Here is a 13,798-nt window from a genome sequence, read left to right as displayed (position 1 = left end):
GAAATCCAAGCGTGGGATTCAGAAAGGGGATTTATGGATGAGTAAGTCTGAAGTTCAAATATTTGCCTCATAAAAGGTTAACAAAGCTTTTAAAAGGCTTTGCAGTTTTGGTTGGGGTTTCTAATTGGAGGCAACAACAAAAGCTCCAAACCCCCTGAGAAATGTGTGCAGGCTTGTCTTCCACACAATCCTTCCCCTGAAGCAGGGCAGGGAGAGGTTGACCTGAGTGCTTTTTCTTTCCTGGATGTGCAGTAAAGTTAGATACGCACAGAAATTTTGAGTGTGGCTCCTGGGAATGTTTCTTACCTATCTCAGAAAACAGGACAGGAACCTGATGCCTGGCTGCAGCCTGACCCTGTAAACAAGGATGCAGTTCTCTGCTGCCCTGGGAGCTGCACAGTTGTTTGCACCTGCAACAGAGGTGGGGACATTCTCCCTAAGAAAGAATAGGGACACTAGGGACCCAGTTAGTGTTAAGTGATGGCCTGCAGCTTAGCATGACAGCAAAACAGGCCCTTTTGATCACCTTACTGAGGCTATTCTGGGAGATGCTGTTCTGGCTGCTGCTGAGCCAGAGGAAGGGCTTGCTGTCGTTGGCTACTCCTCTCCATCCCTCATGGTACATTGTGCTCTGCTGATGTAACTGCATAGAGAGTCACTCCCTAACCTAGTTCTGTCAGAATGATGCAGGTTAGGTGAAGTATATTTTTTTATATGGGAAAAGTAGCCTCGAGGCCAGGTTCCCTGGCTCAGCTTCTATTACAATAATAGCATGTGACATTCATATTGTGCTCTGCTCAAGTGTGTGTGATGAGCTCCTGATTGGACTTAATGCCTCTGTAAATAAAAGAAACACAGAACAAAAAGCATGAGATTTTTGTAAGAAAATAGTTTCTCAGAAATCTGGCCAGTTCCTGGAAGAGTTAACTAATTTAGAAACCTTTTAGTGGGCCATATTGATTTGCATGGATGTGTTCAGGGCAGCTGTGGATATTGCAGTAACAATGAGCCGAGGCGGTTTATCAGCACATCGTTTTTTACTGGTACAAAAAGGAGCTTTAATTGGACTAATGATAATGGGCTCAATCTTAGGTTGAAGCTATCTGGCCATCACAAAATTATGTCTCAGTGAGCTCATCTGTTTTGCAAGGAGTCATAATCTCATAGGGTGGAAGATGTGCTGGCTATTTATAGCCACTGATTTTATTTGCAAGGAGTATCATGACTTCCCAAGTGCAGTGGCACTAATCTCCTTGGTAAACCATTTATCTGAATCTAAAGGGAGCTGTTTGCTACAAAGTCAGCCGTGTTCTTAAAAGGGCCATTGAACCAATTTGGAACACTGGCTCTCATTTGCCTGTAGATGTGGCAGGAGAATCTGTGTGTCCTGAATGCACAGCAGCCCGAGAGCCAGACTGCCCTCTGAACATCAGACAGTGAGACAGAGAAGACAATATTCCTGCCCAAATGGCTGCAGCTAGCTGAGATGAGTGGAGGAACAGCATAGGAGCAGCTGAGAATGTGCTGCAGCCATCCAGCTGCTGGAGGTCTGCAGGTGTGTGTTTAATGGTTCTTAGTTTAAAAGCAGGCTGCTGTTATTACACCCAGGACTGTGAGAGAGTTTACTGCTCAGGTATTTCCCACCCTCTTTCAAACTAGCTGGTCTGGGATAGTTTTTGGTATGAAGTAGTATGTATTTGCTGTTGGCACCTGCTCCCAAGGGATGAAAATACCTTTCTGGTTATGTTTTGTAGAGAACACTGAGGACCATGGAGCTGGAGGACATCTCAAAGAGATCAAACATGCTTGCAGCTGATCCAAGTGGAGAATGAATTAACCGGAAAGCAAGGGTGGAGTTTCTGTAGTCTTCAGGGCTGAGAGGAGCAGTGACCCAGCAGAGATCACTGCTGGGATGGAGGAAGGAGACTGTGAAGGTGAGACCTGCTTGTACTAGAGGTTAGCAATTTGCCAGGCACTCAAGTCTTCAACAGGTTGTGGAGCCAACCCCATAGAACAGGTTGGTGGGTGCAGGGAACAGCAGCAGGGCTCAGGGACCTGCAAAGGGAGAGACCCTGGGCTCACAGCACTTGTGCTGCCACTCCCTGCCTGGCTCTGGGTTTCTTGCATTGCAGTTGCAGTGTCCCTCAGCTGTTAGCAGGCTCCTGGGCTGCAGCTTTGCCTGAAGGGACAGTACAGCCCCGAGTCTGAGTTTATTTTTCCTCCCTGGACTCTTCAGGAATAGAGAGAGGGGAGCAGAGTCCTTCACTTGCTTTCAGCCTAGTCTGCTGAGGCCTTCCTGTTCTGGTCATGGGCTCAGTGATCCCACAAAGACAAGCAGGTTTGTGCACAAGGTACATACAGGATAAACTTGGGACCACATCAGCTGAAGAGAGCAGATGTAGTAGTGTTCCTTTAAATCATAATCCTTCATGTAATATCCTGCTTAGTTGTCATAGAAACCATGGCATCACAAAGACTTGCAGTTCTTGATCCAGCAAAACAGTTGAGCATTTGCTTTTAATATAAAGTACATGCTTAAATCCCAACCATTCTGTGGCACTCCTTGTGTGCCTAGAACAAAGCCTACACTTACAATTGTTTTTTTGAGGTGATAGTGATGTGGCCCAGTAAAACCTGTTGGTTGCTTTAGTTAATTCAAAACAGGGTGAATGATTCACAGTCATCAAAATTATAGGTACAGGAATGGTCTAAAGAGAGTCCAAACAGAAGTTTTTTTAAGATAATATATTGGAAATTGAATGCTTGATTAGATCACACCACTGTCTCTGCTTCTGCAACCTGAAAAAGCATTACAGTCATGCTTTTCATAATTCCTTGCAGTACTTAGGCATCTTTTAATTCTATAGATATATGAAGATAGTATGTTGGGTTTTTAAACAGAAAATATAAAATCTTGATCATAATTTCAGTCTAACATGAACATTCGTGTTCCCAAATTAACTATTTTAATATAGCTGCTCAGATGGTATTTTGTATTTTTCTTTAAGGACTTGGTTTCTAGATTAAGTATTTTAGAAATGCTGTTTTCATTTTAAAGTATGTTTTACAATTCAAAGTGCCTGAGAAAAGTATTAAAATATGTCTTATGTCTCCAAGAAAACATAAACTGGAGACAAATTAAGAAAACCCCTACATGTATTTTAGTTCAAAGATCTGGAGGTTTTAAAGCATCTTTTATTTGGGTCCATGATTTATGGTTCTTTGAATAGGTGTCTATGTTGAATATTCAATTCCCGTTGAAATACAACACATAAGATTTTACTAATTTACATTAACTATAGTATTTTGTTCCCCAGATCACAACAAACAAAATACTCAGGGTACCTCTTCAGTGACTAAATGTTCACCCTTCAGATGGGGCCTCACTCAAAGCTCGCTGGACTTGATGGACAGGCCACCACTGGAGCTCAATGGGGTGTTTATCAGAATTAGTTGGTTTAATCTATATATTCCCCATATATAATTAATATTTGTTGGTCCCAAGAGTTGTATGGAGCTGTTGCTGTTTCTCTGGCTGCCCAGTTTGGGTCACAAGTTAATGTTTTGACCGATTTTATCAGGTGGTAACTGGACCTACCCACAATTGTCACAGCTGTCCTAGAAAGTTACATATTCATGTCTAGTCTGTACTTGTGCTGAGGAGAGCTGCTCTGCTGATCATCAGTAGAGGAAGGTGGTAGTAAACTCCAGAGTGAATTCAGTGCATCTGTAACACTTTTTGCCAGCAGAAAAACAGTTGGGTCCCAAAGCTGTAAGTTTTTGAGGAAATGAAAGGAGAAGTTTAATAAATATGGGTGAGTCACAATTCACTTCCAATTCAGAGAATGCTGGTGGAAAAATCTTCCTGCTATCTACTGAACTCTGCCAGCTGGTACCTCATTGTGTGTTTCTAAAAGCTCTTCTTGTAAAAAGCAAAAATATTGTGAATGCAAAAAGGAGAGGAAGGTGTAAGCCTCTGTGTAATTGCAAAGATTAAATCAATGAGTATGCAGTTGATTTTGCTGACTCTAGAGTACCCAGACAGAAAAAAGCACCAAAAAACAGAATCTCATCTGTAAAACTATTGTATTAAATAGCATGATGAGTAAGAATTTATGGTCAGCTCCATTTGCTCACAAGGCCAACAACCACACAGAGGGAGAGTTCCTCAGATTAATTTTTTGGGTTAGTTAGTTAAAGGCCAGGTCAGCTGTCAAGAAGCTGAGAATGAGACAGGGAAAGTGACAGTAAAGCACTTTTGTCTCTTATATTTAGAGGGCTGGTGCTCAGTTTTGACATAAGTCATCAGAGTCTAAGAACTCACACCTTTCCAGTGCCGCCCTGCAGTCACTGCAGGTGATGGACAAAACAGGATTGACCGAATGCTTGAAAACAATTGCAGAGCACAGAAAAGGGGGCACTGCCTTCTTTTATTGGTATCTCTTCTTTTTTCCTCAGGGTTGCTGACATTACAGGGGCTTTTTTTTGTCCTCTCAAGCACACAAACTATTAAAACCCCCCAGCCCCGTTCAGCCTGTACCTGCTTCTCCTCCCATGTCAGTGTAGTCGCTCAGGCTGCACCGAGAGGCACTGCCCGGCCCAGAGGAGCTCTGGAGCTGCAGGGACCAAAGCCCCTTTGGGGAACACTTGTTTCCCATTCCCTTCCTGCAGCAAAACCTCTTGGCGCTAGGTGGTAGTGTGTGCTCGCTGAAAATTGCCGGGATTGCCACCAGGAGCTGGCAGGCATCGCCACTGAGCCCGGGCTCGTCAGGGCTGTTCATGCTGTCAGGAGTGCAGCAGAAATTAGAACGGGGTCACCAGTGTGGCAAGATTTGGTTCTTTTAAACATTTGGGCTAGAGCAAGTTTCTAAGCAGTCTCTAATCAATATTTCTTTCCTATAGCTCGCCTTATCCAGCTTGCCTTGCCAGCCTGAGATCACAGCTTTTTCTCTTGGCTTTCCCCATCCTGCCCACCTAGGACCACCCTTGTGCCCCCTTGTTGGCCACTCTTGGCAGCTCTTCTGCACTAGGGCATTGCTTCCTCAGAAGCTCTAGTGTCTGTTATGTTTTTGTGGCAGGAAAATTTGGGCCAGCGTTTGGGTTGTGTTTACTTCTTCTCGGTTTCATTTCATTTGCCTTGCTTTGATCCCCAGCTTCCTCTGCATATCAATGCTAAATAACCCTTCTCTTTACTTTAGTGCTCACAGTCAGCAGGTACTGGGAGCCAGACCACAAAAGCAGGGCTGAGCAGCTGCCTGTACTGCTGGTTAGATGATACAGCCACGTGCAGGGAGGGGATGACAAAGATGCTTAAACACCTTCCCTGCAGCTCTGTTCCTCCCTTCCTGTCCCTATGGGAAGCTACTGTTTCCCTATTTAACTGTCCTTCGGTTGAAGTGTTTGGGATCTTCAAGCCAGATGAATATTCCTCATTTAGGTAGGGGACAAATTAGGACTCTTGTCTAAAGATTAAAAAACCAAAAAGCACATGGTGAGCATATTGGCACAGTCTGCATTCTTGTAGGTGTCACATGGGTGCTGTGTTGTTTTGAGCTTGTTCTGTGTGGTGTCTGGAGCTGAGTGCAAGCCAGATCTAGGACTGGGGGGTGTGGAGGGGGATCTAATGGACATCAGCTGCATCTAAGAAGCTGGCTCTGGTGTTCAGTCCTTTTAAGACCCACTTCAGAAATGTGCCCTCCAAGTCCTGCACCTTGCTCTGGTTGTTGATACTTTCCTGCCAAAATCACTGCTGTTGATCTAGGGGAGGCTTTGCCTCCTGTGATTATCAAGGAGCTTTCCTTGATACAATGATACTGCCAAAGGCCACCAAACATTACCCTGACCTTGCTCATAACTGCTTCTTGGACTTCCTGGACTGGTTAAATGTAAATGAAACATAGAGTAAAACATGATGTTCCCACAAATTTTCTCAAAATTAGTGACTAATTAGAGGAAAGTGTTTTATGGGAAATATTGAGAAAGACCCTGGTCTTATCCTGTCCTCAAACTAGAGCTTTTCTGCACGTAGGTACTGGCCAAAAAGATGGAATCTTATCTATAAAAACATCATCTTAAATAGCTTAAAGAACACAGTAGAATAAACCAGGCAGGATAGATTCTGAAAGCGGCCACAGCATCTGCTCTGTCTCCCCTAGCCAAAACAGGTGGTGAATGTGGGTGGAAATATGGAGAATCCTGTGGAAAGTAAGAAATGTGGAGACATGAGAAGGAACTGGGGAATGATGAGGGCATTTATAGCATGAGACTAAGTGAGATGGATTGTGACAATGATATAAAAACATAATCTATAGGAAACCAGGATTCACCAGGTTTTTGGCTTATAGATCAAGGAGTTGGGGTTTTTTGTTTTACTTTGTTGTTGTTTGTGGTTGGTTTTTTTTTTACCGTTTCTGATTTTTCTACTCCTCTTGGAATTATTTCCTTGTTTTCACTGTTATTCAAAATGCCTCACTGTGTTATCTGGTTATTTAATAAATGATAGTTTCTTCTAGATCACTGTGAAAGACTTGAGATCAACTTTAGCCTACCACTATCATGATCCATTTTAGAAACACCAAGAACCTTTTCCTGCTCAGTCACTGACAATTTTTATTCCTTGTTCACAATACTTGTCAGTTCTCAAGTGGTGTGGGTGTTGTTATGTCAAAAGAGATGTGAATTAATTTTACCTCCAAACTCTTGTGATTCAGTCTTTGAAATGTTTTGTTTAAAGCTCAGCATATTGGTTCTGCTACTTCCCTTTTATAGGAGGTTCCCTTCCTTATAAATTCCAGGGCAAGTATGATGGCTTGTGAGTCTGTTTCCTTCATCTGTTTTAGTGGCTTTTTGTGCTTAGAGTTTGTTTTGGGCAGGAAAAGAGTCAGATTTACAGAATGGTAATTGCTGGGATAATTATTTTCTGAGGTTTTGTCTTGCATTTGAGACTGCTGTTTTCTCTGTGTTTTTCTCAGGCAACTCTTCATACTGCAGGTAATCTTTGTAATATAAAAAATGTACTAAATTTCTGTCCTTTCTTCATGCAGGAAGATATAGATTAATTTTCCAGAGGTACTTCACCACACTCAATTTTGTGTATTTGATATTCAGAGCTTATATTCATAGTATATTATTTATATTTATATTTATATTTATATTTATATTTATATCCCATTCCAGAGCTTGGTAGATCTTGACCTGTGGTCTGTGGGTTACTGCTTTAGGATGGCTCCCAAAACAGACCAAGAGACCATGTTTAGGAGGGAAGACATAGTTATTTATTGCAGGTTTGTACAAAGCTGGGTGCTTGGTGCTTTCCCACAAATCAAGCACACCAGAGGAGATTTTTCATTACATTTATACACAAAACTATCAAGTTAGTAAGCTTCTAAGTTCATCCTCCTTACAGTGATTGGTTAGTGATTCACATAGAGTTGTAATATGGTTACACCACTATTTCTACTATCACGCATGCTCAAGGGAAGGGTCTTCACCTGGGCAGGGGTGTTTTTGACTGGGGGAGGTGATTGTTAGTATTATAATGACATTATAATGAGTTAGTTCACCTAAAGGACACAATATCAAAAGTTCTACAATTCAAACTGCCCAAGACTGGTTTAGCCATCAATCTGCTTGATTTTGGTTCTTCTTTATCACCTTATTCATTCCTTAGGTCCAATTATCCATATAAACCTCAAGTCTTCTCTGTCAAGTTGGTGATTTACATGAGACACTCTTTAAACCTCTTGATTAATTGCCTTCTTCAAGGCCTGGTTGTTGCAGGGTGTCCTTGCTCAGAGCTAATTGATTGGTACTAGTTGTGTGCCTCTCTGACTGCAATTTTAGCTTGTATACATATATACAGAGTACACCTTGCACAAAATAACCACATCATTCTAAGTTTCTGAGTTATTTTCCAACATATGGAGCCCTGTGACCTGCAAATCAGAGAATGATTGAAAATCACTGATCTAGCTCACCAGTGTTTTAATCCCTGTGAGTACTGTGTGATCCTTGTAAAGCCTACCCTGTCCTGTGATGGTGACAGTGAGAAAAAAACCTGCTTGTGATGTGCAATAGGGAGCAGCTAAAGATCTGAGATCAACTGACTCCCATAAAACTTTCAACATCACCCCAAATGGATGTGCCACCTCTCATAGAATCATAGAGTCATTAAGGTTGGAAGGGACCTTATAGATCATCAAAGCAGCATCATGCTACTTCTCCAGGGACTGTGGGCCCTGAGCCTCCTTCCACCTCTCTGCTCCATGTACCCTGTGAGCATTCTTAGCATGGAGAGATGGACAACACCCAAAATGTGGGCTGTCACAGCTCCTGTGGCACTTCACCTGCTCCCCTTGAGCAAGGAGGACATTAGGGTAGGACAGGACATGGCTAGGCATGTGAAGTTGTGATTGTTTCAGTCTACAGCAAGGCTGTGAAGAGGGCAACTCTACAACGGGCCCCGGATTCGAGGTGTCTCCTCTTCTCAAACAGCTTGGTTCTGCTGATAAACAGCACAAGCAGGACAAATCCCAGCACTGACACCAGCTCACTGTACAACTTTCATAAAGTCTCTTCCAAGTCTGATGATTGCAAGATAAGCTTCCTGAGCCCTATAAGGCTTATGACTCTGAATCCCAAGAAAGAGGTGCAAGTTCTAGGGTGTCCGTGGAAGGCGTGTTAGCACGGTCTGAGCAGTGCTCCATGCAGCTACCTCTTCCCTTGCACAGCTGGGTTTGGAAAAATGATACCACAATTGCCTTTTTTCTGTAGCTTGTTCTATCATTTACTGGATGGCATGCCTCAGGTGTGGCTGCAGGGGTCCTTATTGCTTCCATAGATGTGCTTCTCATCTGCTTTTAAGAAGATACGTGAGCCATAAAGGAGAACAGTAGGTGTATTTTCTCACTGTGCATTTTAAAGTATGTGCAAGGAGTTTGTACAGTGGATTCTAATCACCATCTGCAACATTGCAAGACTGTGATTAACATGGCTTTGCCTTCCTGTGGCACCTTTCTGCTAATATATTAATTCCCACAGCTTTCACATGGAACAAAAACATATAATTAACCTTCCTTTGCAGACACTGTTCAGCTTTTGACTGTTCTGAAATAGACGCTGTTCAGTAAAGTATAGATAAATACAGCCAGAAGTACAAATCCACAAACAGTCATTACACCTTTACCAAAAGATTATTGCTGTTTCCTGTATAGGATCACAGACACTCCTGAGTGGCTGAGCAAAAGAACCCTCTAGAAGGCATGTATGTTGACTCAGTTGCTGACAGCCAGAGGGATGGACTCAGAAGAATTGTAACTGAAAACTACTCGCTGACCATCCTGGGGAAAGCCAAGCTACTTTTAAAATTTATTTTAAAACTATTATTTTTTAGATGTTAAACTTGTGGCCATAGTATTTGAGTGCCTGTAGGGACACCTCCTTGACCCTTTTCCTTGGGCAAGGAACATCTGGACAAGAGTATCACTATCTGTCCAAAGCTGCTCTAGGCTAGGTTGGTTTTGAATGCCCTTCAGGGACCAAGCAATCTCATGCTCACTGCATGCCATGCTTCTTGAAGCTGCTCTGTCCAGCCATTTCATCAGCTTTTATGCACTGGTATATATATATATTTATTTTCTTTTCTGAAATGCTTTGACAGTGACCTCATTATTGAAGCAATGACTTCGATGCTGTGAGCTCAGAAGTTGATATGAAAGCCTGGCTTTGGTGAGCAAGACAGCTTGGATTGCATCTTGGACAAGCAGGATCCTCTTGAATCTTTGTGCCTTTGCCCAAGGTTTCAGGTAAAGTTCCTGCCTTATCTTTATGGGTATCATTTGTATTTTTTGTATTATTTGTCTTTTCTAGTCTCTGGTTCTGCTGCCACCTGTGAAAAAGTTCTTTTTCCTACCCCAAGACCAACTTTTACCAAATTGCATCATCCATCACTAAAACAAATTTACATTTCCTCCCATCTCATTAACTTTATCCTTTTCTTTCTCCTTATCCTGGGGTTCAGGGTTACAAAATATCTGGGCCTTCCTTGTTTTTCAAGTGGCAGTTCCTTCTTTGATGCCTGCCATTTCTCTTGGGAAAGTGACATCAAAATTAAACTGAAAGAACCTTTCTAAGGGCTTGGCTGTAAATGAGGGAAGTGAGGTCAAAAAACAAACCCATAAACTATTATTGGAGAAACAAATCAATCTTCTGCTGGGCACAAACACTCAAATGAATGTACGGGAGCGTCAATCAGGGGTAAAGCTGTAAATAGAGCACACCTGGAAAAAGCATTCACAGGAAGAAAAGGACTAATATAAACTAAAACTCATCTGTACTCTGGAACATCCTTTCTTTAAGCTTCAACTCTTTCTTTCTTCAAAGCCCATCCATCCTGTATCATTGTTAATTTCCTTCTTAATGGCTCATCCTGAACTCACCTTTCCTACAGTTTCCTTCACCCCTTGCTGCCAGCTTTCTGTCCCACCAAGGCCATGCCTAGCTGATGTGTTAGAGGCAGGACTGCTAGGAAATGCTAATGGGAAAGAAAATTTTGGTCTAAACCATTTGCAACCTTTTTTTCTTGCCAGTTCTGCCCAAGAAAGCAAGGAGGAATCTGCTGGTTTTTGAGAGTTGAAGTTGAGGACTCTTTCAAAACTCATTATATTTTAATGAAAGGGAGGGAAAAGAAACAAAGAAGGTTATCAAGGTTTGTTATTTTCATAACAGAGAGGTCTGGTCTAAGTTCAGATCCCTGGAAGAGGAAATATATCTGTATGATGGGTAAAGAGATGATATTGAAGATGTACCTGCAGGAGGAAAGGTAGAAAAAAAATTGTGCTTATAGGAAATACAGATCAAGGGAATGTAAGTGCATCTGTAATTACTGGAATCTACTCAGGGAAGTGCTCCTGGGGGTCTTTACCAGAGATGTTGGGTCTTCCCCTGTGTGCATTCATTTTAGTCTTTGGGAGACTTGGGATTTCCTGAGTCACCTTGTGACCCAAGTGAGATTCGTGTCAAAGCCTCCTGGCAAGTCCCTGAAGGAATCAGGAGTGAGTCAGACAGGATGAACAAGGCTGAAGCAGCCTCTGTGTTTCAGAGAGTGAGGCAGCCCCAGTGTGTTCTACAGGTCTTATCACAGAAATGAGTTCACAGCCAATGTCACAGCTTGCACAATGCCTACTAAATAAGGAGAAGTGTAACAGAATTTAGGGGAGTGGTGGCTGTGTGGCTGCATGTTGCTTCTTGAAGCCTGCAACAAAAAGGCAGACTGGAGGAGCTGGGGAATGTTCTAAGCTAGACTTAAACAATATATGGCTTGCAGGACACACTTGACTGATGAAGCAATTTGTTTGGCCTGCCAGATGGTCAGGAAACACCATGATATTTGGATCCCTGGGTGCCTGAGAGAGGTTCTTGCCAGCTAGTGCAGACGTGGTGTCCCCCCAGCCACCACACGCACCTCGTGGCCGTGCAGCTGCCACAACACACGGGGTGTGACAGTCAAGGGATAGGCAGAGCAGAGGGAAGGGGGATGAGAAGACCAGGAGCACGGAAGACCAGAGGTGAAGAAGGAAGAGGCAGGTTCTGTTGGAGTGTTGATGGAAGGTGCAGTTTGAACTTGTTAAGCCAGCCCACCTACCTGCTGCAGTGGGGCGTCCCAGGCCAAAATCCTATGAGGCAAATAGGCCTGAGTCACCAAATTTATTCCTCTGCTGTTTCATACATCACGTCATGTAATGTCTGGTGTGTTTAGTTTTATCTCCCTTTCTATGTTCCCATAGAAAGGCTCTTCGAGGCACTTCCTTTCTAATAGGTAGAGTAATAATTTTCTGCTGTTTCTTGATAACTAATTTGCCCTTCTTCTTAAATCTTCCCTTATTTCTTAAAGGTCTTCACCCTGCCTGTTGATGCATTGACAGACAACAGTGATATCTACTCTTTCTTCACTTTGCAGGCCAGCACACAGTTCAGCCCTTCTAGGAAAGCTGAGCTGCACACACTGTGTAATAGAAGCCTTTTCAATGACACCTGAAAAACCCCAAGTTCTTTCAACTCTGTGGACTTTCTGCTCCTTCCTCCAGAGTATTTAGTCAGTGTCAATCCTTCTTGGCTTCTTTTTGTAGCAAAGTGTGTTCTCTGCAGTTCTCTTTGCTGGAAGGACAAGAGATTTCAAGCCCACGAATCAGACTTCCATATGCTTGGAGCTGGGCTTGTGCATAACTTTTTCTGGATCCAGATTAGAGTTCTTACCACTTGACAAGATTCAACCTGTGGTTTGTGAAGTGCTGCCAGTTCCTCTGGAATTAAAGATTTATAGAAAATACCAGTGTAAGGGGAAAAAAAAAAAAAGGTAATTCCCTATTCCAGGTTTGTGTGTGTACTTGTATGTACTGCATTAATTAAAAACTGGCTGGGAAACACAGGCACTCCACAGTATTACTTGTGTCACAGTAATAATCTCTTTATGCCCTCTGAGAGCTGCTCCTTGTTCCCAAAGAGCTGTCTATAGACAAAACCAAGATAGAAAAGGATGAATAAAGGTGCAGGGATTATTTTTCCAGTGTCAGGAAGCGACAGAAGGAGAAGCAGCATCTCTTGATTCCTGAATGCACTGAGTATTCACTTTACACTTGCTTTCATGCTTCATGCTGCTTTTTCTGGTGGAAAAACGTTGTACAAGCAATTACAGGTGAACTTAAATGCAACGTTAGCAATTTTTCTTGGCCTCTGCCTTGTTGCTTTCCAGCCCGCAGGGATCGACACCGTGTTTTGTTTGTATTGATCCGTCAGAAGTGTGGGGAGAGGCATTCCTGGTTTCTGCTGCCTGACCCCTGGCAGTGCCGGCGGGCTGCCAGGGCTCGCAGTTGACAAGTGCAAACCCAAGCCGCAGGTTTTTGGTCGTTTTGTTTTGTTTTGTTTTGTTTTTTTTCCTCAGCGAAACAAAAGTGCGGCGGGGAAGGGCAGACCGCAGGGCTGGGCAGCGGCAGAGGAGGAAGCAGGCGGGTGAGCGGGCGCTGCGGTCGGGCAGCGGGGAGCGGAGGGCACGGCTCGGGCACGGCGGGGCTGCCGGGGGCGGTGCTGACCGGGGGCGGCCCCGGGGGAGGAGCGGGAGGCCCGGCCCGGCCCTGCTGCCTGTGGCCCGGGAGCGGGGCCGGCCCAGCGGGGGCGGGGCGGCTGGCGGGCCTGGCCCAGCCCGCCGGCAGGAAGGGGAAGGGGGGAGCGGGCTGCGCTGTTGCCCTTTTAAGCGAGCAGCGGGTGCGGGAGGCTGGTACAAAGGAGCTGCCGCCGCGCTCGCCGTCCCCCCCCGCCGGCTGGGGCTGCCCCGGCCCCCCCCCCCGCCCTCCCGCCATCTTCCGCCCCGCAGGCGCGGCCGGGGCCAGGGTCGGGCCGGGCTGAGGCGGAGGGAGGCGGCGGCAGAGCGGGCCAGGCGGCGCAGGCCCGGGCCCGGAGATGAGGCCAGGATGTCGGTGTCAGGGCTGAAGGCCGAGCTGAAGTTCCTCGAGTCTATCTTCGACAAGGACCACGAGCGCTTCCGCATCGTCTCCTGGAAGCTGGACGAGCTCCATTGCCAGTTCGTGCTCCTGCCGCCGCCGCCGGGCTCCAGCCCGCAGCCGCCGCCGCCGCTCACCATCCACTGCAACATCACGGTGCGAGGGCCGGGGGCGGCGGGGGAGGCCCGGGGCACGGCCCGCCCTCGCCATTGTCTGCGGGGCGCGTCGCCCTGCGCGGGGGTGACTCAGCAGCGGGGGCACCGGGGCCGGGGGGGCTGCCGGGGGGGCTGCCGAGGCGGCTGGGC

At 45.1% G+C, this 13,798-nt stretch overlaps 1 protein-coding gene and 1 long non-coding RNA gene across 4 annotated transcripts in view; both read left to right on the top strand.

Annotated features, from left to right (window-relative positions):
• The window catches only part of LOC127388825 (uncharacterized), a 29,615-nt gene extending 16,580 nt beyond the window's left edge, over window positions 1-13,035 (top strand). The window contains exons 4-6 of the long non-coding RNA XR_007890460.1: window positions 1,755-1,934; window positions 9,659-9,803; window positions 12,938-13,035. This is a non-coding gene — a long non-coding RNA (uncharacterized LOC127388825). The remainder of the gene's footprint in view (window positions 1-1,754; window positions 1,935-9,658; window positions 9,804-12,937) is intronic.
• Window positions 13,036-13,217: 182 nt separating this feature from the next.
• The window catches only part of UBE2Q2 (ubiquitin conjugating enzyme E2 Q2), a 47,326-nt gene continuing 46,745 nt past the window's right edge, over window positions 13,218-13,798 (top strand). For 2 of the 3 annotated variants that reach the window (XM_051628657.1, XM_051628655.1), the window contains exon 1: window positions 13,218-13,649. In XM_051628657.1, the coding sequence (XP_051484617.1) occupies window positions 13,464-13,649 (186 nt within the window). In that variant the 5' untranslated portion in view covers window positions 13,218-13,463. The remainder of the gene's footprint in view (window positions 13,650-13,798) is intronic. The other variant, XM_051628653.1, reaches the window with a different exon arrangement.

Source organism: Apus apus, chromosome 10, assembly GCF_020740795.1.
Source record: "Apus apus isolate bApuApu2 chromosome 10, bApuApu2.pri.cur, whole genome shotgun sequence".
Taxonomy (NCBI): Eukaryota; Metazoa; Chordata; class Aves; order Apodiformes; family Apodidae; genus Apus; species Apus apus.
Note: the sequence above shows the minus strand (reverse complement) of the source record. Positions and strands in the feature narration are given on the sequence as shown.